Raw genomic sequence first — 27,771 nt, forward strand, 5'->3', positions numbered from 1 at the left:
GCCTGTAAATTCTAATACACCAGAAAACACTGACAGCAATGAAGTGAGGGAGCCCCTGCCAACCTGCCCATTGTTGAAATCCCGCCCTTTCCTCGTCATTCCTCCAAGGTCCACAGGGACCAAGTGAGGGCACCAGTGTCATTCCATATATTAAATATTAGTAGCAGCCTAACAAAAATAAATAAAAGTTGAAGTCCTATTCTTGTCTCTGCACTCAGGACCTTTTTGTCAACATATGTGGTGCGTGCACAGAAACCAAAACCCCAAACTGACATTTTTATTCTCTGCTTCAAATTGCTCAGTTGTCTTGCATTGCTCTGAGAATAAATTCAAGATCTTTGCATTAACATGACTTCTGTGGTCATGCATAATTTGGGCCCTGCCCACCTCTCGAGCCTCATCTTGTGGCTTCATTAGACTCGAGCTATATGGACCACCTTTCAGTTCTCTGCACCAAGCTCTTTTCCACATGTGTCCCTTCCCATCCCCTCCCTTCCCACGTGCTCTGCTCTGGCCTTGACCGCTCTTCTCCAGGCTCATTGCCTTGCTGACTACAGAGATCATTCTGATCTGAGATCAAATGTCACATCCCTCCAGACGTCCATGTGACCCCACCAGTCTAATTCTTCCTCTTCCTTATATGCTGTCCTGACATTCCTTACTTTGGCTTAACTGTACTTAATCATGATTTGCAATTATGAATTTACTTGTGAAATTATTTGTCTGTCTCATCCAGTAAGCACTATGAGGGCAATAGCTTTTCTCCTAACATTCCATTGGGCCTTTGCATCATGACGCTCAGTGTCTGAAATAATACTCTCTACCATCCTCTTGTCTGTTATCTGCCAACCTTCTTGTGACATCCCCAAATTCCTTTGGCTCCTAGGACACTTATTTGACAAAGCTCTATTAAGTGCCTACAAAGTGCCTCTACTGGGCTTGGCAGTTGTGATAAAACAGTACACAAAATGAAACTTATGAAACATAGGAGTGGTCTTCCACTTTTATTAACATCAATGTTGAATTTATTTCATATAGCAGGGGTTCATAACCTTTTCTGGGTCACAGAAAGTTTGAGAGTTTGTGAAGAGCTCTGATCCCCTTACCCACTAGAAAAATGCACAAATCCATCAAAAACTAATGATGTACTGTATGTTGGCTAATTGAACATAATTTAAAAAATGCACAAATCCTCATAGTCTATATACAGTTGCAAGAGTTTCATATGGTCCCTGAAGCTCACGGTTGGGGAACACATCCTAAATCAATCATGTTAAAAAGTACCAAAATATTTACATTCTCTTTGCAAAACTCTGGGATAGAGGAAGAGGAAAAGTGAAGTGGAGAATAAAGGAGTGAGCTACAACTGTGTCTCTGGAGGAGGCTAAGGGAGTGGGCGGGCTGACCAACAACATAGCTACGAAACAGTGGTTCAGAGCAGGGGTCTTCACACTTCTTGTGTTTGAACTCCCTGAAAGTATTTTGAAAAGTGAAGTCTGTCCATGCATATTCTTATGTTGAAATCTAAGATTCTTCATTTTAGGTTAAATAGTTTTAAAGGATATAATTTTCAGTGAACTTAGACACTGACATTCAACTACAACTATGATCTATCTTTTTCAGTGTACCAGTGAAATACAGATATCACGGTAATTGATACCCAACATAAGTCTAAATAACACATGAAAAAGCTCTTCTCATTCTACCCTCTTAGATGGCACACAATTTTGATTTGTCCCATTATCTGGATGTTAACTACAATCACAAAAAGTAGTGTCTGCCAGGCTTCTCCACTATAAAGTTACTCCTTTCCCTGTGTGATTATTTTTTGAAGATTTTATTTATTTGAGAGAGATAGTGAGAGCACAAGAGGGAGAGGGAGAAGCAGACTCCCCGCTGAGCAAGGAGCCCGATGTGGGGCTCAATCCCAGGACCCTGAGATCATGACCTGAGCCAAAGGCAGACACTTAACCGCCACCCTGACACCCCTTCCCTGTGTAATTAATACACATTTTGTGGGGAAGTACTTTGAGATATTATGGTTATCCCTTTCATCCTCAAACTTATATATGTGTGTGTGTGTGTGTGTGTATGTGTATGTATATACACACACACAAATATATACACATTTATGTATGCATATATGTGTGTATATATGTCAGTCTACTATAATCAATGGGCTATAATCTGTTACAAACAGCATTTATTTTGATCCTCACGTAGTCCCAGACTTGGCTAGTGGGAGCCCCTGCAAGCTGTCTTCTGTGCCCTTTGGTGTATCCCCATTATTCTTTGAGCAATTCTTTACTTCCTGGCACAATCATATGTTCCTGGGTCAACTTAAAATTTCTCTGCCTGGCCTCAGAATCATTCATTTCTCCAAGGAGCCATGGTTTCCTTTAGTGGGTAATGGTATTTAGAAACAGAGATTTGGGTGCTCATTGCTAATGGTGCTGTTATTTTCCCAGACACTCTGAGTAGACAAAGCTAAAGAAGGTATTTTATATTCATGAATACACATATTTCTACCTATTTGATATCTATCTGTGTATCTTGAAAACTATGAGGATGTTAACTGGACTTTGGTGAGCATTTTGCAATATATATGAATGTCAAGTCATTACACTATACACATGAAATTAATATGTCAATTATACCTAAATTAAAAAATAAAAATTACAGAAAAAAATGGTATCCCCAGTTGCAGTCTGACATAAGAGTTCATTCTAATTTCCTGCCTTTTTTTTAGAGAGGGAGGGGGGAGGGCAGAAGGAGAGGAAGAGAGAGACTCTTAAGCAGACTCCACACTGAGTGTGGAGCCCAGTATGGGGCTCAGTCTCACAACCCTGAGATCATGACCTGAGCCAAAAATCAAAAGTCGGACACTTGACTGAGCCAACCAGGCACCCCTAATTTTCTGCTTTTTTATATTTGTAATTCCTTTTCTGCAGTGAAATATCCAATTCTCATTATTCTCCATCAGTCTCCTTGTATGTCACCACTGCTGTCCCACCCCCTACCCTTCAGGGATGCCCTCTCCACCCCATTAGGTCTCCAGCACTCTGTGTTGGGTTGCCCTTATATGGGTTGTCCCCCTCATTCCTCTCAGGCTCTGATACCCCACATTGGGCTGCCACCCCATTGTGCAGGTGCTCCTCTTATGCTGGTCTAACTCTGATATGCCACTCTGGCACCATGGGCCCCTCCCCAAACCCGCCCCACTGATGTCTCCCAAGTTCTGCTTCACCCAATTGCTTTAGGGCTGAGTTGTTTCGGAAGGAAAGCAGAAGACAGAAGAAAGCAAAAGCATTTTTTTAGTGCACAGGTCTTAGTCCCATATGAACATAAAATGCCCTTTTGTTATAAGTAAGCTACTATTTTTTAAAAGATTTTATTTATTCATTTGAGACACAGAGATACAGAGAGAGAGAGAGCGCATGAACAGGGGGAGAGGCAGAGGGAGGGGGAGAAGCAGGCTCCCTACTAAGCCAGGAGCCCGATATGGGGCTCGATCCCAGGACCCTGGGATCATGACCTGAGCCAAAGGCAGACACTTAACCATCTGAGCCACCCAGGTGCCCCATAAGTAAGCTACTATTAAATCCAGGTTTCTTGAGAGAGTTTTGAAACATCAATTTTTTTTAGCTTATTTATTTATTTATTTGAGAGGGAGAGAGAGAATCCAAAGCAGACTCCACACTATGCATGGAGCTCGACGCAGGGCTCGATCCCAAAACCATGAGATCATGACCTGAGCCAAAAACCCAGAGTCAGAAGCTTAGGGGACTGAGCCACCCAGGTGCCCCTGTTTTGATTTTATTAAATATATAATGAATATGTTTTGTGGAGAATGATTATAAAGCTTCACCAGCCCTTCATTCAGTTATTACTTTTAACTGGTATTTGTCACACAGCTATATACCTTTAAGAAAAACAAACACAGCACTACCCCACCATCAGCCCATGATAGAGTTTCCACATTGTACTGTCAGACAAATATCTACCTACTATAACTCAGTCATGAGCACGTGAAATTTTATAAAAAGTACATAAATTATATTGTTTTATGAATTTTAATATCCCTATCTTTACAGTACAATAAAATGTCCTGTAAGTTGGACTGAGCTCCACAATACGGATTGTCAAAGTAACTCTAATACCAGAGGGGAGAATTTCAGGAATGTTCAGTGATAGGGGCACCTGGGTGGCTCAGTCGGTTAAGAGTCTGTCTTGGGCTCAGGTCATGATCCCAGGGTCCTGGGATCGAGCCCCACATCGGGCTCCCTGCTCAGCGGGGAGCCTCCTTCTCCCTCTCCCTCTGGCCCTCTCCCCTCTCATTCTCTCCCTCTCAGATAAATAAATAAAATCTTTAAAAAAAAAGAATGTTCAGTGATACATTGACAATATGTCGCACCTATAAAAAACTTAAGAAGTTGAGTCTACTGTACAACAAGTGAATGTCTGATTTTGCAGCCCCACCTTATCATTAAAGCGGTTAACATTATATATAATACTTGCACATTTTTACAGGAAAGATACTTAAAATCACAGTATTAATATTAGTATTGTTATTTTCCTTGACATTGTTTTATTAAAACTATTGTACTTAATCTTTGCACAATTATGTTAATATGTGTGCTGTTAAGTGGAGAAATTGCTAGCTAAAAAAAGTAGTTTAAAGAGGCCTTATGAATATTACATACAGTTTCCTGAAAACCAGAGAAAAACATCATGTACTATTCTGTCAAGATAATGTGACACTTAGTAATCCTTTTAGTTGATTTTTTTTTTAACCTGGTCGGTAAAGAGAATACTTTGAATTGTTCTTTTTAACAGTGCAGTTCAACAATACAGCAAAATGTCAATACTTCAGAAAATGAATTAATAATAATTATCAGGAATTACAGTCTAGGCAACCTCTGAAGTTGGAATGCAAAGTAGCCTTCAAATTATTTTTACACATTTAACCAGAGGAATGTTTTCAACTTGGCTACCTGCTTTTCATATTTAACTTTCCTCACGTCATTAAGGTCTGTATTTGAGCACTGAGAACAATAAATTAATATTCCGCTGTCAAAGGGATAGGATAATGCATTGGACAAAGACAAGAAAAACCTCTTTAGTTTCATTCCTGGTGAAGAAAATTACTTAATGGCCATTCAGTCCTAAATGGTCAGTTTTGCTTTAGATTCTTTTGAAGACATCCCTTAGAGAGGCACCTGGGCGGCTCAGTCAGTTAAGCGCCTGCCTCCTGATTTTGGCTCAGGTCATGATCTCAGGGTCCTGAAATCGAGCCCTGTGGACTCGGTGCTCAGTGCGGAGTCTGCTTGTCCCTTTCCCTCGGCTCCTCCCCCACATGCATTCACCTCTCTCAAAGAAAGAAAAGAAAAGAGAATAAATAAGTATCTTTTTTTTTTAAATCCCTTAGGGAGAAGGTTCTCGGATATATCCAAGTTATTCTGCCCATGTCAAAATGATACAATGGAATATTAGCCATAAAAAAAAAATGAAATCTTGCCATTTGCAACAACACGGATGGATCTAGAGAGTATAATGCTAAGCAAAATAAGGCCGTCAGAGAAAGACAAATACCATATGATTTTGCTCATATGTGGAATTTAAGAAACAAAACAAATGAGCCAAGGGGAAAGTCGAGAGAGAGAGAGAGAGGCAAACCAAGAAACAGACTCTTAACTATAGAGAACAAACTCGTGGTTAACAGACGGGAGGAGGGTGGGCAGATGGGTAAAATAGGTGATGGGGATTAAGGAGTGCACTTGTGAGGAGCACCTGGTGTTGTATGTAAGTACTGAATCTCTATATTGTACACCTGAAACTAATGTTACACTGTTCTGTTAACTGGAATTTAAATAAAACTTTAAATCAAAGGTTAGATCTGCACATTAAAAAAAAATGTTTTTTTTTTTAAAGAAAAGTTGAAGCTCTTCCAAGTATTACCCAGTACTTGAGTTGGCTTTTGTTAATGGAAAAATCTTACAAAAACCTTACAGAGTTTCAGATGGAAATTCCTCATCTAGTTATGAGTCTATGAAAGGGACTGGCTTACCTATAATGAGTGATTATTGTTCATGGTCATCTAGTTATGAGTCTATGAAAGGGACTGGCTTACCTATAATGAGTGATTATTGTTCATGGTTAATTGAGCATACATAAGAAGAAAAAGCCAATTAGAATAGAAAAATAGAAGGTAGGGTAAGGTCTATAGGGAGAAACTGACTAGCAGAGATTATAGGACTGCAAAACATGGCCGTGTCTGTGAACTGAGAATGGAAGGGAGTCATTCAAGGGAAATGACTGGTGGAAAGAGATTTGAGGGGAAAAATTTTGAATTGCTATCTTACCACAAAGGACCAGTGGAGTCACTGTTGCCAAATTTCTAAATTACACCACAAATTTACCCTAAAGTAGCTGCCTGAAAGTAATTGGAAAAAATGTTGCTGAGCTATTCAGTGTTTGGAACTGGAAAATTTAGAATATTATCAAATTTTTTATTATTACTCATCTATTAATGATCTGAAAACCAAAACTCTATAAAGAATGTTGTATAATTTCAAAGCTCATGGGCAGGCAGAAGTAGGGTAGTTATGATTCTAGGTGAAAAGCTGAAGCACAGAATACTGGGTTTTCCTATTTAATAGAAATGTATGGAAGAGTAAAAGACTTGTTTGGTCAAAGTGAAATAGAGAGTTAAGGTAAATAATTTGGGTTAGAATTATTCTAAATTTGAGGAATTTCACAAGTTCATTTGATAAATTAAGCAAATTAAAATGAAATAATATTTAACCTCTTGGTGATTGTTGAATTTTACCAAAAACAAAACAAAACAAAAACAGGACTCATGAAAGAGCATGGTTGAAAATTGTAGAGCCCCTTGTATATTATCTAAAATTCAACAGCAATTTTTCAGGTAACTCCAGCTGGTGGGGAGACATTGACTCTTACCATGTTGAGAGGACACTTAGATGACATGCAACCTAGAATCTAGTCTCTTATCAAGACTCAGGATTATGTCTTCTTGTCACAGAAGCTTGGTTAAGAAACAGATCAGAAGGGAAAAATTATAAGGAATCACTGCTCCTCACAAATCAGCTTTACTCTTGGGGAAAAAAAAGTGGCTAGCATTGTGCAGAATTGTTTGAAGGAAAATAACCTTAGAAATGCAGTTGATAAAGACAAAACATTTAAAAGACCTGTAATTTAAAAATTTTCAGACTGAGAATATGGAAAATTCTCTTTAGGTCATTACACCTTCTATTACTAGGAAATGACTATTCTGGTAAAGATTGACCTGGGGTAGAGACAAGGAAGCCTTCAGAAGCGAAATCATTAACAAATATAAAAGTCATCACACCTAGATGCATAGTAAAGTATAATGAATTATGCTTTAGTAAACAAGGTAGAGTTAAGATTCAGAAATAATGACTCAAACATTCTCAGTCTTTTTTTTGGGGGGGGAGAATTTTTTAATTCCTTTGTTGAGGTATAATTGGCATACTACATAACATTACTTTCATGTGTAGTAGATAATGATTCAATATTTGTATATATCGCAAAATGATCACCACAGGTCTAGTTAATATCCATCACCACACATAGTTACAGAGTTTTTTTTTATCTACTTTTAGATCTACTTTTAAGATCTACTCTCTTTGCAACTTCCCAATATGCAGTACAGTGTTACTAAATATAGTTGCCATGGTGTACATTACATCCCCATGACTTATTTATAACTGGAAGTTTATACCTTTTAACTCCTTTCACCCATTTTGACTACCGCCCCCCCACTCCCTGCCTCCAGCAACCATCAATCTCTTCTCTGTAACTATGAGGTTGGGTGTGTGTGTGTGTGTGTTTTAAGATTCCACATGTGAGATCACATAATCATATGATACTTGTCTTTCTCTGTCTGACTTATTTCACTTAGCATAATGCCCGCAGGTTCCACCCATGTTGTTGCAAATGGCAAGATTTCATTTTTTATGGCTGAATATTCCTGCGTGCGTGTGTGTGTGTGTGTGTGTGTGTGTGTGTGTGTGTGTGTGTGTGTGACAGTTTCTTTATCCATTAATCCACTGATGATCACTTAGGTTGCTTCCATGCCTTGGCTGTTGTAAATAATGTGGCAGTGATCATGGGGGTGTATATCTTTTTTTTTTAATGTTTTATTTATTTATTCATGAGAGTCAGAGAGAGAGAGAGAGAGAGAGGCAGAGGCAGAGGGAGAAGCAGGCTCCCCATCTAGCAGAGAGCCCAATGTGGGACTCGATCCCAGGACCCTGGGATCATGACCTGAGCCGAAGGCAGACGCTTAACCATCTGAGCCACCCAGGTGCCCACATATATCTTTTTGAGTAAGTGGTTTCATTTTCTTTGGATAAATACTGAGAAGTGGAATTGCTACATCATATGCTAGTTCTATTTTTAATTTTTTGTGGAACCTGCATAGTGTTTTCCACAGTGGTTGCAGCAATTTATATTCCCACCAAAAGTTCACAAGGTTCCCTTTCTTCACATCCTTGCTAATACCTGTTCTTGTCTTCTTGGTACTAGCCATTCGAACAGTTGTGAGGTGATATGTCATTTTCGTTTTGAACTGCATTTTCCCAATGATGAATGATGTTAAACACCTCATGTACATGTTGGCCATCTGTATGGCTTCTTTGGAAAATTGTCTATTCAGGGGCATCTGTGTGGCTCAGTCGGTTAAGCATCTGACTCTTGATTTCAGGTCAGGTCATGATCTCAGGGTTGTGAGGTTGAGCCCCACATTGGGCTCCCTGCTCAGCAGGGAGTCTGCTTGAGATTCTCTCTCTCTCCCTGTCTCTCCCTCTCTAAAATAAATAAGTCTTTAAAAAAAAGAAAAATATCTGTTCAGATCCTCTGCCTATTATTTTAATTGGATTAGTTTTTTGCTGTTGAGTTCTAGGAGTTCTTTATGTATTTTGGATATGAACCCCTTATCAGATAATAGGATTGGCAAATATTTTCTCCCATTCTGTAGGTTGCCTTTTCATCTTATTGATTCTCATTTTTTCTTTCTTTGTAACATTAAAGATTCCTTCAAGGTTCGTTTCACTTTGATACCTGGATAAGAAAAATTCCCAGTGGCAATTGCAATCCAATTCTGATGCATGTGTTGAACAAATAAAAAGCATTCCATAGAGAACTCTGCCCTCACAAGCTTTACTCAGGGCTGGGTATGCTGGACACTGAATGTGCATAGGTAGTACTATAACATCAGTAAGGGGAGATTTAAAAGGAAAAAAACTATTCAAATTGCTGCAACTCAAGAGAGTCAGCGCTAAGCCCAGGGCCTGGTCCATAATAGATATTCCTTACGTGATTGTTGAAATTTACGGTTTCCATTTTTACATACTGTTACTCTTACTACCCTTGCCTATATACGTTCATTATTTTGCACAGTTGTAATCAAAATAAAGATATAATTGTATTTCCTTTATCACTTTATTTAACACATCATAATAGAAGAAAAGGGTTTCTATAGATGAGGATGTCTCATAAACACTGATTTCTTAAATGACCTTTATTAATCTCAATATTATGCTATTAAAAATATGGTTCAGGGGCACCTGGCTGGCTCAGTCGGAAGAGCATGCAACTCTTGATCTCAGGGTCATGAGTTCAAATCCCATGTTGGGTGTAGAGATTACTTAAGTAAATTTTAAAAACTTTAAAAATATATATATGGTTCCGAGACTATCTTTATACATATTTTTTCCTTTGGTGAAAATTCTTGCCCAGAATAAATTTCTTTAGAGTAATTGACTTTTATCAAAGGCTATGAACATTTTAGTGATTAGTAAAATTGATTTATAAATTGCTTTCTCTTCAGGCTATACCAACACACACTGATACAGAACATATGCAGCTTTACTGGAGAGCCCCTGAGAGTGTTTGTACACAGGAAGAGGGCTGTGTCAGTCAACGGTCACAGATTTCTCACTAGTCAGTCAGAAAGTATGCAAGAGCCTAGTTTGTTCAAATTACCATGTTGGATACTTTTATGAGAAGAAATAAATAAGATGCATTGTCTCTGTCATTAAGCTTACCATCTAGGTTGGGGAAACTAAACTTTATTGAATCACACTGTCCCAAATGCTGCAGTGTGGGATGAGTGGGTAGAAAGGCTGAGCTTGATAAGAACTTAACCAATAATCTTTACCCTCAGACAATCTGCCTTGTTGTTGGTTGGTTGGAGTCAATGGGGTGATAAATACTCTTTATGGTTACAGATGAGCCTCCTGTGAACTTCATTAATTACCAGTTTCTAGAACAGTGAACTTCCATCTTTCTTAGGTCATCCTATCAACCTTAAGTGATTTAGGAAAATTGCTCTAAAAGCATTGAAATATATGGCAAGTGCTTGATTTTAAATTATGTTGCTACCATTCCAAGGGCCTTCTTTGTATTATTTGAGATGCTTTAGAGGACGTGAACTGTAGGGCTTGGAACCACTACTGAGGAGGCAAATACCACTATAATCATGAGACTTTGCTACCTTAGAAAGCTATGGGTGCTTAAAAAGTATTCATAGTTGCTGACAAAGATGTTGGTGATTCTCTAATGTAAAAGCATTCTTTAACTTTAAAGATTACATTCCACAAGAATGGTGGGGTGGCCTAGTCAGGTATTGTCGTGCAGAGTGGTGAGAATGATGACAGACGTTAGGGGGCTAGTGGGGAGAAGGGAATTTAAATGATTTTCTTCACATTGAAGATGAGACATTGGTAGCATCACAGACTTGTTAGAATGGTGAGATTTTAGAAAGACTAAAAAGTCTGAGGAAACATACTTTGAACCTTCACTATGAATAGATCCAGCTGCATCTCTCTCCTGAAAGGAACAGGATTTTCCCATTAGAGTCAACCAAGAGGCACATCCTTCTTATTGGAGCATGTTTCCCAAACATGATTGATTTTTTTCTACCATTTGTCCAACAAATACTGAATTCCAGCTATGTGCACTCTTCTAAGTTCTGGGAAAGCTGAACAAGATATCCCTCTCTATTGCCATGAAGCCAGGACAGCAATTAAACTAGTAGCTGTAATATACATCAGTAATGCTAGAGAAGTACAGTGCTGGAATGATCCTGACATAGTCTGGGGTAGGGGCGGTTGGCAGGGAATGGTAGACCTGAAGAGATCTAGTTCAGGTTGGGTAGGAAATGCAGGGGGCACTAGAGAAGGACTGGGAAACAGTATTCTGAACAGAGAAAATCATGAGCAATGAATGAATACAGGCAAAAGAACGAGTGGCATGTTTGAGTAAATAAATGTTCGGGATGGCCCCCCCAGAGTAGACTTAGAAGTGAGGCTAAAGAGGTAGACCCTAGACCATATGAGCCACTAAATCCAACTTTAAGAGTTTGGATTTTATCCTAAGGGAAACGAGAATCAATTGAATGGTTTTACGCAAGGGAAAGTACCTGATCAATAAGAGTTTATGAAAGGACACTCAAGACTGTTGCATGGATAATGCATGTGGAGGGAGGTAGAGTGAGGCTGCTGAGGTAGTATTTCAGGACAGGACCACAGTTTTGACAACAGGAATGGAGAGAGGTGAAAGGAACTGAGAGAAAAGGTGGTGTAAATCAGCAAGGCTCAGGGCTGATTTGATGTAAGATTGAGAGGAAGAACAGAGGATGATACTGAAGTTCAGCTTGGGAAACGTAGTGGTTAATGGTGCTGTTCACTGTAATAAGAAATTAGGTAAGAACAGGTTTGAGGAGCTAAATGATTTCATTTGGGGAGAGGCTGAGTTTGAGATGCCTGCACATCATCTAAAGTGAAGGTGTTTACCAAGCAGTCAGTTATACAGATACAGAATTCGGTAGGGAGATTAGACCTAGAAATATGGATTTGGGAGTCATCCATTGGAAGGATAGGAGAAGCAGAGAACCCTGTGGAGCAGAGCTAGTCAAGGAAAGGCTAAGAGAAAGCAGCCCCCAAGTTGACTGAGAAGAATCAACCTGAATGATAAAGCAGGACCTTGAGAGGGTGCTGATTTGGTAACTAGGACCAAAGATTGATTGGAAGGGAGGGAGGAGTCAGCAAAACCCTTTGCAGCTGTGAAGATCGGGCAAAACAGGGACAGAGAATGGTCCACTGGATTTAGTGACAAGGATGAGAACAGTTCCCTTCCAGGTTAAAGGGCAAGTGACTGTAGCATGCCATAGTCTTCCTTTTCTTGTAAAGCAAATCACGTGACCTGGACGCACTGTGTAAAAGTTAAGAATTCCTGGAATCGGGGGGTCAAGTGTATGAGTTTTAGAAACATTAGCTACGATCTTTTAGGTGCTATTTTTTGCTCATTTTTGGTCCTCCGCTTTGTTACTAAGTGGTGTAGATTGCTTAGTTTTAGGGAGATGAAATACTATTTGATTAAGTTATTGAAAGATTTTTTTTAATAAAAATCCAATGAAACAAAAATGTTTTAGTGCATAAGGATTAACTGTAATTATCCAGAGTACCACAAACATTAACATTTCAATCAAGGAAAGTTTGACTTATATAAATGTGACGCTCTAATTTCATTGAAAACAAAAAAAAGCACCTTCAGAGTTTGAATATACAATTTTAGCCCCATTGACAGAAATGGGTCTGTACTTCAGGACACTGTTATTTGGTCAATAATGAATACATTGCTATGGACAATTCTATAAGGTCAGGATTTTTTTTTAAAGGAATGGGAATAAGTTAATTATTTTGATGGTGTTGGTTTCATTTTTGAGGGACTCTTTTATTTTTCTCTTGTTTTTCTGCTTTATTTTCAAGCTTTGAGTTTGAGTGGCTATGTTCCCTAAATCCAGTATCATGAAGACTAGTAGAAAGATCAGGGCACAATAGAGAGGGAGCAGATACTACTGTTGGTTTAGATAAGTAGCCCGAGGGCAGATACTGGAACATTCTCCCAATATCTTTAGGAAATTATGGCAGTCTGTCCTCACCCTAGTATAACCTGCTACAGGATGGATTTCCATACGATGTGAATTTTCCTTGTGCTCCTCCAAAAGATGTTTAGTCCTTAAAATTAGTAAGATTGTACTGGCAAGGCAGAGTAATAGGATGGAACTAGACCTCCAAGTTTGAATTCTGGCTTCACCACATATTTACTGTGTGTCTTAAGTTTTTTAACTTCCTAGCCTCAGTGAAATGGGGGAAATAATAGAATCATCCTCATCGAGTTGATTAAATAAGTTAACATTTTTAAAAAAGAACAACACCTAGCACAGTAGGCACTGTATATACGTATAGAATTTTACACAATCCAATGAGATAGACCTTTGTTAATAATTAGAATCCTTTCTAATATGAGTAAATGTTTGAGGTTTACAATGAATGCATATTTTGAAATATTATTCCAGCTATAGTAATGAGTAAAAGGTAAACATAAACACTCTCTTGCCTTGGCCTTCCTTTGACTGATGAAATACATCACCCAGCGTATCTGGCCAGGATGACTGTTCAGCTGTATCTTAAAAAACAAACAAAAGATTTTATTTGAGAGAGAAAGAGAGAGAGTGTGTGCATGAGCACAGACATGCACAGGAGTATAGGGGAGGGATAGGGGAGAGGCAGACTCCCCGCTGAGCAGGGAGCCTGACACAGGTCTTGATCCCAGGACCCTGAGATCATGACCCGAGCCAAAGGCAGATGACTGAGTCACCCAGGCACCCCTGTTCAGCTGTATCTTTTATGTGCACCGTCAACATGCCCAAAGCACCTCACGACTTAAAGATCCATATAACTCAGGGGTTAAGTAATCCATTGCCTTTCTGGGGAGAGCTGCAAAGAGACCTCTGACCATGGTGCCACTGGATGCTTAGAATATGTGAATTATATTGCAGGGGGAAATGTCCCATTTTTTCAGTTCTGTATCACTTAGTCTATATCTGGTACTCTTCCTTTAAGCTCTCAAAGTACCCTTGGCAAGCTATAGCATCACCAGCCTCATTGTCATAATTAGTCATTGTGTAGTCCTTTATATTTTAAGGATACAGACACACACGTTTCTCCTGCGAGATAGACTGTTATCACCCTTATTTTATAGATAAGGAATCTAAAGCTCAAAAAAGGTAAAACTGCTCGCCAGTGGGCACACAAACTGTGAGTAATAGAGCTGAACCGGAGGCTCTTATCCTACATCCCCTGTTTTTATCAGCTGATATAGACTAGGAGGTAGAATAATGGATACTAATAGGGAGAAATGACTAAAATTGGCTAAGAGAGGGGAAAAGCCATTTGCAAAACCATGGTTAATAGAAGACCATTTTTGTAAAGATATTAATGATAATCAAAATGGAGGTGGCAGAAAGTACTGTTAGTGTAGGGAGAAGACCTGTGTGCCATAAGACGCCTGTTCTACGCCCGAGGAAGTGAGTAACTTCACCGATTCCACAAACATTCATTGAGAAACTAGTCCTTGGACTTACTCTCCAAGTGGGCCTCCAAGTGGGCTTCCCAGTTCTCATTCCTTTGCTTTCCCTGAAAGCAGAAACAAAATATTTTACTGCTTATTCAGTAAACAGAGAATTCCCCACTGACCAATGTGGGGTTGGATACAGAGCTCTTGCACACACCACTTCTGCTCTCTCAAACCTGTGTTTGCATCCCGAGCACACAGCATGGCTTCCAGAACCAACTAGGTCACCTGGGTTCACATTCCAGGCTTTGACTTAGGCTTGCTGCTCCTACTGTGTCTCAATGCCTTTTCTACAAATACTTCTTGAAATTACAGATGAAAAAATAACTCAGAATGTTTTAAAAAGTTAGAGATTGCCATTTTACAGCTGCAGAAGTTTCCATGGCAGGATCGGTGTACAAAAAAACAAGCACATCTAGTACCTCTAATACAATCCGGGTCAGAGAGTTTTAAGTTCCCAAATTAAGTTTTAGAGCCCTGTCTCTAGAAGGTGGAGTGTCGCCCTGCACAACATGCCTAATTACACCAATTCTCAGACCTCCTGTATCACAAAGGGCTACTACCATCTTCTTGTTTGAAAAAAACACGACAATAAAACAATCCGAAGATAAAGCACACAAAATGCTGACTGTCATGTGGGTGTCTCTCTGTGTTTTCTCTGCGTGATGCTCCAGGTGGGAGAGTTCAGAGCCCATGCTGCTGAGTGGACGGCCAACGTCACGGCCGAGTTCAAGGAGACCAGGAGGCGCCTGAGTGTGGAGATCTACGACAAGTTCCAACGCGCCACCTCCATCAAGCGGAAGTTGTCCGCGGAGCTTGCCGGGAACCACAACCAAGAGCTGACTCCTTGTAGGAGGACCCTGTCCGTCAATCACCTAGCCAGCGAGAGGGATGTCTTGCCTCCCTTACTGAAAACTGAGAGTATCTATTTGAATGGATTGACGCCACACTGTGCAGGCGAGGAAATTGCGGTTATCGAGAACATTAAATAACCCTCTCTTTGAAGAACCTTAGGTGTAGCCATAGGTGAGGACTTCTATATGCTCTTTATGACTGTTGCTGGTAGCATTTTTTAAATTGTGCATGAGCTCCAAAGGGGGAAAAAATAGATACACCCATCATGGCCATCTACCATCAAGAGAATTTGGAATTCTGAGCCAGCACTATCTTTTTGATGATGCTTGTTGAGCAGTCCACTTTCTTTGACAAGTGGAATAAAACAAGCAATGTCTGATGCCTTTTGTGCCCAGACTGTTTTCCTCCCTCTTTTCGTAACGTGCCATAAGGCCTCAGAATGAATTATAATTGTTTCTGGTAATCACGTAGCTTTGAGGGATCAGTCCTTAACTTTTCAGGGTCTACCTAACTGAGCCTAGATATGGACCATTTATGGATGACCACGTTTCTTTTTGTAAATGGCAAGAGATTCATATGCAGCCTTTTACCTAAGAAATTTTCTGTCAGTGCCTTATCTTCCGAAGAAACAGAACCTCTCTAGCTAATGTGTGGTTTCTCCTTCCCCCCCTCCACCCCTAGGCTCACCTCTGCAGCCCTTTATCCCACAACTCCCGTTTGAATACCATACCTTGCTGGGAACAGTGTGTAAACTGAAGTGATGATGCCCAAAGAAGGAATAGATGCCAAATTAGATGGACATTGAAGCAACTCTCAGAAATTCTAGCATTAAAGGCACTGCAAAGAAATGAGGTGCACAGATGGCCCCTCTGAGTATTTATTTGACTCAGGTACCAGTGGTACATATACACAGTATAATTATTTCCAGCCCGGTAAAATGGGCTGCTCCAAACAGTCCCCCTTTTTTTTTTTCCTGGCAGTATTTGGAAGTTATCATTTATTCATCACTACATATTTTGAAAGGTGGAAGCAAAAGAAGAAAAAATATCTATATATGATCTGACAGAAGAAAGCGGTTAAACACGGATCTTATTGGAGGTGATTTAAGACAATTGGTGTGAATTACCATTCTGAGGAAAAGAAGATAGCACGATATTAGCATTTGCTAATAAACATTATGCTGCCAGCACGTCTTTGCTTTTTTGATGTGGAAGTCTTACCCGATTTTCTTTCCCTGGGTGACTTTTGCCAGACAGGGGAGGTGATGCTGTAGTCGGAGCTGGGCACAGCCTCGCCTTGTGTGGGTGTCCCTCTGGAGCTGTGACTGAGCATGAGAGCAGAAGTTGAAACTGGGATCACTGTGATATTGCACATGGGAAAAAAAATGCAGATTGCAAGCATAATTCATCTTTGACATTAGAGAAAAAGCTGTTCTAGCACAATTTAAATCTTGAGAGCTTTTTTTTTTTTTTAGATAGAAAAGGCTGATAACCCTTTTTAGTTGAATTTTATATCCTGTAACTCTTTGGAGGTTTCCAAGATTCAGAAGAAATTCATTAAAGGCACCTAGTAGAGATTGCTACTCTCTTTTATTTTCATACTTAGATCTGCTGTACATTGTATATATAATTTTTCAAATGCAGAAAGAAGATGACTTCCCCAAATACAATTGCAAGACATTTCTTTTATTCGGGGGGTGAGGGTGGTGGAAATATCAGAATAAGTGGCATTCGGATTAGGGTCTTAAAATATAAACCAAGGATCTTAAAAAAAAAAAAAACATTTAAATAGATGCTTATTTTCCCAAATTTAAATTTAAGCTAGAAATGTAAATATGCAGTTAACTTGTTGAAGGTACTTTTATAAACTTAAAAAATTCTAACCAAAATTTTAGAAAGTCGGGCTCTTTTAGAAAGAAAGCTACACCCATTTCCTCAATAACTGTTCTGACAGTTCCTATGGTGGAATGCACCATGTATAAACTGTGAATTGTATTGACAAATAAAGTTTGTAATTAAAGTCAGCATTTTCTGAGTCTCCTGCTTGCTGCTGAGAATGGAGATGGGATTCTAGCCGAGCAGAACTCCAGGATGTCACCTTTCATGCTGAGTTTTCTGTGGCTCCTTCATTCACAATATTCAAGAAATATTTTTGATGCGGTATTACTACCCTTGTTAAATATGTGCAGAATGTTCTTCTTGGTGACTGTTAATCAAAAGTAAATATCCTGACATTTCCCTTTGGAAATATGATATTTTAAATAGCATGTAAATTCAAGATTGTTTCTACATTATGACATATTAATGTCTTATTTTATCATTGTAAGACCTTATTTTGACACTGAAGTAATCTGAATGCCAAACATCGGCACCTGAATATTTTTTGTAAGAGAAAAAACAATCAAACATCCTGGCAGTATCAAAGCCCAAAGAAGTCAGTTGCCAGCTAATCTTCTAGACCTCATACCCCAAATATTTGAACAACATACCTTATCAATATCTTGCATAAATGTATTGATTCATTCCTAAGCACCTTGATGCTCAGTAAATGTCCTAAACCTGGTTCCCAACATTATCCTCAAAATTGGGGAAAATCTAAGAAAAACTGTATATCAATTTTATTTCCTCAAGCTTTAATGTGTTTACTTACTGTGGAGAGAACATTGATACAGATTTTGACATAGTCTCAAATTTTCTAGTGAATTTTTTTCATTGGACCGGTTTTAAAAGTAGTTTTGCCCTGAAGAATATCTGGAAAAAAAAAAAGTACTAGAACCAGCAAGAATCAGGAACTCTTTGATATGAAATCTTAGACGTGGATTCTAGATAAGAATCCTCTACCTTACGGCTATTACATGTAAAAGTGATTATTTTGGAGTTCTTTCAATTTCTTATACAAATCCATATATTTTGCTACCTAGTTAATGTCATCCACCCTTTTTTCAATAATATTTCACTTTTGTAATACAGGAAGAAGTGAAACTTCTAAAGCCAAGAGAGAACTGAATAATTTGTTTCTTAGCCGTCAATAAAGTGGGAGCAGTGTGTATGGAGGGCTTTGTTTCTTTCTCAGATTCTAAGGAATATGTGACATACAAGAAAGACTAAATTCCACCTCACTTTGTGTAAAAAAAATCTGTGGAATTCTTTGATTCTTAAGGCTAGAGTTTCAAGCAGACTAAGGGAAATTTTAGATGGAATACCAAAAAAAAAAAAATTCATCCATTCTGAAGACTTGAGATACCTATTTATGCCTAAGAACTACAGACCTAGATCAACTTACATTGTTTTCCTTTTTAAAAAAATGTTTGCTGTTCTAGTAAAATCATAACTTATTTGTGGTTTGCATTCCTTATTAAAGTACGAGTATAAATTTGCTTTTGTATAAAGTAAAAGATGTCTCTATTTGAATACTCATAATTCCATTAAAATTAATATATGATTTTGCTCCAGCATGAGTTTACTTAAATGTCCTTTTATAGGGAAACTTACATATAGCAGGTGCTCCAAAAATGGTGATGCCCATCTGAGAACAAATAACATAAAAACAGGTGTTTAATTGTAACAGTCTGATGTATACTTGTGTGTAGTTCTCCCAGCTCCACAAACATCTGTCCTCTTCTACTGGGTTAGTGGTAATTGGGGCACAGATAAGTCGTTATTTCTCCAATTTACTTACAAGCTGGTACTAGTTACTCACTGTATAGAAGAAAAATCAAAGCCAATTCTTCAACCAGAGAGACTTTCAGTTTGTCATACACTTACTCCTTATAAGCAAGGGTTTCATTATTTTCATTTCCAAATTTTGGTTCACAATAGATACCATCAAAACTTTTCAATTATAATTTAATCTTGAAAATTTGTTTAGAAATTAATTGTAAAATATTTGCCAATACTAGTAAACGGATGCCTCTTATTAGTAGAAAGCTAAATACACATTTATTTCTCCTTGCCAAATGAAATTCAGCTTTCTCATGCTTAAATTTATAAGCAGTCTGGGAAGAAATCCATTATTGGGCACATTTTGAACTGTATCCAATAGAGAATATTAGTCACTTACATGGTATAATTTTGAAATTAACTCACAGAATAAACATTGGTTTTCATGTAGTTGATGCTTGACTTTTGCAGATGGTATTTCTTCTTACACTGTACAATTCATAGGGAGTAGCATATAGATGATTTTTATCATACTTTCTACTTAATTTTAAAACATTTTATACATTTAAATATTATTGACATCAGACTCTATGTTTCATGATTTTTCTTAAGAATTTTTAGATGAGCATTGGTGGCAATGTCTGGTCCAGATTCAAATTTTATCATTGCCCAAGTATCTCAGAGTTGGAAAGATAAAGCCTCAAGATACTGTCAATACATCTAATTAACCCATCCTGTTTCTCAGTCAGGTGCAGAAATCCAAAGTTTACACATGCACTGAGAAAGTTTAATATTGCCAAAGTCTAGCTATATACAAGTAGATTAGCCAAGTGTATAAATCTCTTCAATGATTATGTTGTATGTACAAACAAAATATTACCATGCTCATGGTTTACCAAGTCAACATTTTTCAAGAGCCTTTATTGTGCCAATTACTGGAAATACTAAGCCAAATAAATGTCTACTCTCTGGGAGATATCAGTCCACGGGTCAGAGAGTGACACGCAGCACAGAGAAGAGGGAAGCTTCTCAGGGCTGAGGAGCTCTGACCAAAAGGCTCTTGCCTTTTTATGGACTTGGGAGGCCGAGGCTAAGGAAGAGGGAAGGACTAACAGCGGAAAGCTACTGAGTCAGGGTGGAGAAAGGTCTCAACTGAGGGCCCAGTAAGGAAGTCTCCAAATGGAGGTGCCTGCTTCTGAGTCCTTGCCTGATACTCCCTCAGGAAAACCACAGCGGGCTGGTTGTGGGAAGGGCAGCTTCCCCATGCTGCCTGCCAGGCAAAGGCTTGAAACTACCCATGGTTGGGTCTGAAAGACCACACACAGGATTTTAGCCTGGAGCCAGACTCCTCAGAAGGAATGGTGGTACCCATCTGAGAATTTTGGATTTGACACTGGAAAGACATTCCAAGCTTTAAAATAGGGAGTGATGTGAATCGATGTGTACTTTTAGGATGATCACTCTGGCAATGGTATGGGGTAGATGTTGAGCTAAAAGAGCTGGGATGCACCGCAGGAAGTCAGAGGAATGTGCGGTGGCCCCTGAGGAAGGGATTCATGTCTAAACCATATGAGGGCAACTGGGAGATGCTGATGCGTCCACCACCTTCACCTAAGATGAGGAACATGGAGCTAGGAGAAAGCAGGAGAAGATTCGACGGGGAGACTACTGTTTTGAATTTGAAGTATCCATGGGGTCACCAAAGTGAAAACCCGCAGTGGGCAATTAGAATACTCAAATGCTCTCAGGTCAAGCATCCCAGGTAGAGAAATGAATGTGGGAATCACTAACATGAGAAGTGCTGCATATTAATAGTGAGAAGCTGAAGTTACTTACCATAGTCAATAGCGTTAGGTAAAAGGCCCTTCTAAATGTTAACCCAGTTTGGAATGATACATGTCAGGTGTATTTCATTGCAAGTTAGAAAACCCTCTCATATGAATTACATAAGAAGGTTCTAGAACCTTTCCAACCTAAATGATAATCAAGTATTACTTTTGGGTTGGTACTACAGTAATCACACTACCTTTTCTTTATGGTAAATGGTTTTCATCAGCAAAGCATATATACGTTTGTGCTTTATTTTAGCCATGCCTACACAACTTCATTTGGTTCTGCTAATTTTAACATATGTTCCCAGGATATCCTCTTATCTTGAAAAGGAGAAATAGAACTAAGATATGGATTAAAATAGAAAAATACAAATGACAACGGACATGACAACTGTGGCAGGTACTGCTGGTGCCTGAACAGGATTCCCAGTTGACTGGACTGGTGGCCCCATGTCCCGATGCTCTGAGGGTTAGATGCTAACAGCTCACAGCTGCCCCCTTTTCTGCAGAGTAACCTTCTGCAGATCAGAAGCCGCCACTAGGAGGTTACCCAGCGCCAACCCCACCACAATGTGGGCAAAGCCCAGCCAATAAGTGACATGTGGATAGCAAAAGGCAGTCATCCTTCCTTAAGGTGGGATTTAGTCTGTGCTGCAACTTACACTCCAGAGCTCTCTGGGGGACCATGTTGAGGCTAGACTCCAGCTGAGACCACATTCTTGCTTAGCACCTTCCCCCGCCCTCTCCTGCTTCCCTCCCTCCCTTTCTCCGGAGGGCACACTCCTAAATATCACATGCACCTGAATCCCTGTCTCAGACTCTGTTTTCATGACAACTATCAAAGTTACCTGTTGGAATAGCAGGTCAGATCTAGAGGAAGGAGGAATAAAACACAAAAATTTTAATACAGAGGTGATGACTCGGAGCCACTTAACATGGTTACCAGTTTCTAAGCAGCCCAAGTGAAAAGTAAAACCCTTATTAATGACTTGGTTCTCAATGTCCGCGATGAGAAAGTATATCCATGTCTCACGAAAACATAGCCTTTCTAGGGCTGAGTTCTAAAGTAAAAGTTTTATTCAAGGCTTCGTATAGGTAACAGAGATGCAGGAGAAAAAGAATACAATATCCCTACAAAAATGTTACACTGGATTCCATGACTATTCTTGCTATTAGTTCTAGATATAAGATAATGGCAGAGCACCAATTTTAGCTTAACGAAAACATTTCTTCAGCATGGGTCAAAACAATATGACCCATGTGCACATCTTTTGGGTATCTGAAGTAATGTTTTAAATTTCCATAGCAGAAATGTTTTTATAAACTTCAGTTATCTCTAAGACTAACCTGAAAATTGGATTTTAAAAGGCAAATTTCTGAGTCCCATCACTAGAGAAGCTCCTGAAGTAGGTATAGAGTAAAGCCCAGAAAATGAACCCCTATCTGCCTGTTCTCCAAGATTTACATTTTGAGAAACTAATATAGAACACTAGGTAGAAATGGTTTCTCAAATTTTCATTTATATCAACACAGTTTTCATAAGAATGGGATAGCAGAAATTTTGTGGTGTTATTCTCTGATATTTGACCCAACTATTGGCATGTGTGTGTAAATGGAGTATGGACTGGTCAACTTTATAGACTGAATATGCAGATGATAGGTCTGGAATTTTGGGTGCTCACTGAGGTCAGCCAAGCTTGACATGGCTCACAAGGAGGTTGGCCATGAGATGATCCTCTGTAGAGGTTAAGAATAAGAAAGGAGTCTATTCACAATTCATGTAGGAATTTATGGAATCTTCCTGATTGATAGTTTATATTTAAAAACGAACTTTTCCCTAGGGCCGGTTCCACCCTCATATTTGATCACTATTCTGCAGTCCACTAGGAACATTTCTTTTTCAGGTAGAATTCTGAAAACGGTAAGATTTGAAATGGCCACAGAAAACACACCAAAAATACTGTATGTCTTGAAATGACACAGCTGCAGTATAGGCTGGACAGATTTAAAGTTTTTTCCTTGGCTTCCACAGAGGTTGCAAAGTGAAGTGAGCTGGGTAAACCAGTCACAAAAGAGCTGAATTGGGGAAGTTCAGACACATACTGTGATAGAGGGAGAGTGATTAACAGCTAAATACAACACACCCCTTGGGAAAATATAACAATATGGCTTCTAACTAGATCAGTTTCTCAACCTCTGTGTTACTGATATTTTGGACTGGGTAATTCTTTGTTGGGGGGCTGTTCTACAACTTGTGGGATGTTTGGCAGCATTAGTGACCTCTATCCACATTGTGTATGTTGTAGTAAGGAGTTCAGTAATGTCAACCAAGAGGAAATCAAGAAAAGAAACAGGTGAACCCTTAATTAAATATATGCAGTCGAGAAATTCCCACAAACTAGGGAATGCTGTAAGAGAATTGATACAGATGGAGCATTTGTTCAAACCAAAGCAATAAAACCAATGAATGAGAAGAGCTAAGTTGCCTGCAATTTCTCCTGAGTTAACTTGACCTGATTCAGTGCTAAACAGAGACCTTCCATGATTAGCTTTAGATTAAGGAGAATTAAAGTCATTTTTGACACTGTGGTTTAAAATTCTTACATTGGTCATCTGTGGGCAGCCACTGAAACCAAGGTAAGTAGTCAGATACTAAGCAGTTCCATCTGCTATGCCTGCTGCAAGCCTGCATTAGTTAGGTCTGCATTTTGGAGGCTAGTGGCCTAGGGAATAAGACTTTCTCAAAACCCCTTTACCCTGAGAGTCATGTAAATCCTCTTTGAGCTTTTCCCAGCGTGTTCTCTGAGGAAGCCTGCTGCAGTGGTAGTCTCCCTTGTAAAGGTCTTATCTCATCTGAGTCCAAGAAGCAATTTCCTTCAGCAAAATAAGGCTGTTGGCGTTTCAGTGTAGGAATTAAAAACTACATTTCCTATTAATTTGTGAATGCTGTTCCCATGGCAAGGCTGAATTTTAAAGGCTGTTTAATATTTGCAGTTTGATAATTTCTTACAATCAGCTATGGAACACGACCAACATTACAATGAGGTATTCCAATTTTCATGAATTATTTTGGCAATGGCTCTTAGCAGAAAAATATTTCATCGGAACTTGATCATTTTCTGCCATGTAAGCATAGCAGTGCCCCCTGCACACTGCAGGAAATGCACCGAAGATCAAAGACTTGGAGTGCTCTTGACTCTGCACACTACTTAACCAACTGTCTCAGGGCTTTTTCAAAATTTCTTTAAGTTGACTGCTCTGAAATTGTTACTTACCTAAGTGGATCTGCTCTCTTGTTAACGTGGCTGTGAGGAATCTAAGCTCTATGTCAGCCTTTCTCGAAAATATTTAGTTAAGCACTACCCATTGGTATTCTTTGGGGAAAAAATGTTTTTGATCAAAAAATTTGCAGTTCCACAACGAGCACCAGCAAGCTAAAGGCTTTAAGAAGTCTTACAGTAAAGAATCTGTATTAGTTAATTACCCCTCAAATTTAGCAACTTGAAACAGACATTTGTTTTCTCAGAGTTTCTAAAGATTGGGAATCTGGGAATGATTAGCTAGGTGGTCTGGCTCAGGGTCTTTCATGAGGTTACAGTCCAGCTGTTGGCCAGAGCTGCAATCATATGAAGGCTTGACTGGGGCAGGGAAATGTATGTCAAAGATGGCTCACTCAAACGCTTATTGGTGGGAGGCCCCAGTTCCTTACCAGAGACACCCCTTCATAGCACTTCCAAGTGTCCTCATGACATGGCAGCTGGCTTCCCGCAGACTGAGTGATCTGACAAAGAGAAAGCAAGCAGAAAGCCTCAGTGCTTCTTATAATCCAGCTTGCGAAGTCACACATAGTCACTTCCACTTTTATTCTATTTGCTAGAAGTGAGTCACTAAGTCAAACTAACAAAGGGAGGGCAACTAGGTTCTGCCCTTTGAAAGGAGCATCAAACAACATGTGGACATCCTTTGAAGCATCATGTATGGTTTAAGCCATCATTTTCTTTATTTTACCACAGAAGTTTCTCTGACCATAATACTTATTGCTATGGTTAATAATCCTGTAGAATGGAAGATAACTGGGGAAATGCCAGGGTATGCTCTTGATTTTCACTCAAGGAAATGTAGACAATGAAAACATACATATGTATGTATATAATTGGTAAGTCAACAAAGTATCATCTTTGCTTTCTTCTTTTCAAAGTTGGCAAATATATCTTGGACATTTTTAGAGAGATGTTAGTTAACTAACAGTCCTGAAAAAGTTTTACAAATGTTTAAAAAAATGCTACTCCTTGCATGACACTTACAATGCTCATTCTGTGTATAGTCTGTTACAGTTGGAGACACTTTTATTCTAGACAAAAAGATTTCCCCAGCTTCAATATAAAATGATAACCATGGCAGGAAGGATAAAGTGATGATTATGGCCTCTGGGAGCATTCCCTTGGACAGCTGTTGAGAATTTATAAGTATAGGAACCTTGAAGATGGAAGTAGAAGGTACATTTATGCACAGATCTGTTAGACACCAATACTGTCAATTAAACCAACCAAACTTGATTGCATATTTTTTAAAAATCATTTTGGGTTTCAGATAGGAGTTTAAGCTTTTTGACTATGTAAGCTAATAAAATAATTTGGGGATGGATCATTACTTCTCAGGTAATTCATAATCCATTCTGCATACTTTAAAAAAGTGTAAATCTCAAAAAAGAAAAGGAAAACTGGCTATTAGAAGTATGGGTTACATTGGTTCTTCACAAGTGACTTTCATTCTATTGACAAATTTTCATGGAATATAATTATGGTTTTAGTGAAATAGAATCACCGTGGCAAAGACAAGAAATCATACCTGTGGGTGCCTGGGTGGCTCAGTTGGTTAAGCAACTGCCTTCCACTCAGGTCATGATCCTGGAGTCCCAGGATCGAGTCCAACAGCGGGCTCCCTGCTCAGTGGGAGGTCTGCTTCCCCCTCTGACCCTCTTCCCTCTCATGCTCTCTATCTCTCATTCTCTCTCACTCAAATAAATAAATAAAATCTTTAAAAAAAATCATACCTGTACCTCTCTATGGAAATAAGAGTACAGTAGAGAATATTAAAGAATATTAAGCATAAAAGAAAATATGCATCTTTTCATTACCGTTTTTAAAGGGCATCTGGGTGAAAATCTCTGTGTGACTCTTTATAGTTTTGCTTCTGCTGCCAAGAATCATTTCTGTAGGTAAACATATTCTACTCAATCTTGTTGGCCATTTGCAAAAAAAGTAATTGTTTACCATTCAGATCCCAAGAGACTGGATTATCAGAAAAGAAAAAAACTGAACATGACTGGACTGACCCAGAGGCAGGGAAGTTTCTGGAATAGCCCAGGGGGTGATGCTGACCATAAATGAAATATACCAAGGAATCTCCCTTTACCTTTTAAACAAATCTACATATATATATATCTGAGTCTGAAACTAGGTTAGATGTAATCATCTCAAATAAGTTGGTATAACTACAGCATATCCAATTACATCTATTCAGAAGCCATATTTCTTTCTTTCATCAATTAAAATTAATAAGGGGAGACTTTAATTAGTGCCAGCCCTTTGAGCATGGAGAATATGAACAGCCTGGAATATTAGTGGTTTCAGGAGTCTCATTTGCCCCCAAATGTTCTCCTAAAGGAACTATGTCTGAAACCTCATTAGAGACAAAAGATATTTTCAAAAGAAACATAAATATTACCCCAGTGCTTTTAAATTCTTCTTACTTCTGGGATAATGTCCCAAGGAAATAATTTTAAAGAAAAGAAAGAAAATCTGTAAATACAAAGATGTTTTAGAAGTGTTGATTATGTAACCAAATTCCCCAGTCATCATTAGATCACAAGAACTACCAGGGTCAGATCATTATTAAGAACTTGAAATTCTTGGGGCATCTTTTCCTGACCTTCTGGCAAATGCTCTTTCCCTAGGTACTTCTAGGAGTCACCCGGAGGTGTCTCCATGTAGCCACAAACCAGTCTCCCAATGGGCATCACTCTTGCTTTGTTCTTCTCACCAGGGACTGCCATTTCCCATAGGTATCACCACTGCTGCCCTCATGAAATCCTCTATCTGCAGTATCTGTGACTTTTCCATTGCTTAAGCCATGCCATTATTGGTGACAACAAGGAGTATATCCCAAAGCAATTTTGCTTTGTGATTTCAGTAGGTTACTGAGAAACTGAAATTTTTTATTATGTTCAGCTAGCCAGCATATAGTATATCATTAGTTTTTGATGTAGTGTTCAATGATTCATTAGTTGTGTGTAACACCCAGTGCTCATCACCACACGTGCCCTCCTTAATACCATCACCCGGTTACCCCATCCCCCCACGCCCTTCCCCTCTGTAACCCTCAGTTTGTTTCCTGGAGTCCAGAGTCTCTCATGGTTTGTCTCCCTCTCTGATTTCTTCCCGTTCAGTTTTCTCTCCCTTCCCCTGTGGTCCTCCACACTATTCCTTATGTTCCACATATGAGTGAAACCATAAGATAATTGCCTTTCTCTGCTTGACTTACTTCACTTAGCATAATCCCCTCCAGTTCCATCCGTGTTGATGCAAATGGTGGGTATTCATCCTTTCTGGTGGCTGAGTAATATTCCATTGTATATACGAACCACATCTTCTTTATCCATTCATCTGTTGAAAGTCATCTCTGCTCCTTCCACAGTTTGGCTATTGTGGACATTGCTACTATGAACATTGGGGTGCATGTGCCCCTTCTTTTCATTACATCTGTATCTTTGGGGTAAATACCTAGTAGTGCAATGCTGGGTCATAGGGTAGCTCTATTTTTAATGTCTTGAGGAACCTCCACACTGTTTTCCAGAGTAGCTGTACCATCTTGCATTCCCACCAGCAGTGTAAGAGGGATCCCCTTTCTCTACATCCTCACCAACACTTGTTGTTTCCTGTCTTGTTAATTTTTGCCATTCT

The 27,771-nt window shown here is 39.1% G+C and overlaps 1 protein-coding gene across 1 annotated transcript in view; it reads left to right on the top strand.

Moving 5' to 3' along the window:
- Nucleotides 1–15,455, top strand: part of KCNK2 (potassium two pore domain channel subfamily K member 2) — a 142,781-nt gene extending 127,326 nt beyond the window's left edge. Inside the window, exon 7 of the mRNA XM_028121578.1 lies at nt 15,138–15,455. Coding sequence (XP_027977379.1) covers nt 15,138–15,455 — 318 coding nt within the window. The remainder of the gene's footprint in view (nt 1–15,137) is intronic.
- The last annotated feature ends 12,316 nt before the right edge of the window (nt 15,456–27,771 follow it).

This window comes from Eumetopias jubatus, unplaced genomic scaffold (assembly GCF_037043125.1).
Source record: "Eumetopias jubatus isolate StellerSeaLion01/CBP00866 unplaced genomic scaffold, mEumJub1_p1.0 scaffold_12, whole genome shotgun sequence".
Lineage (NCBI taxonomy): Eukaryota > Metazoa > Chordata > Mammalia > Carnivora > Otariidae > Eumetopias > Eumetopias jubatus.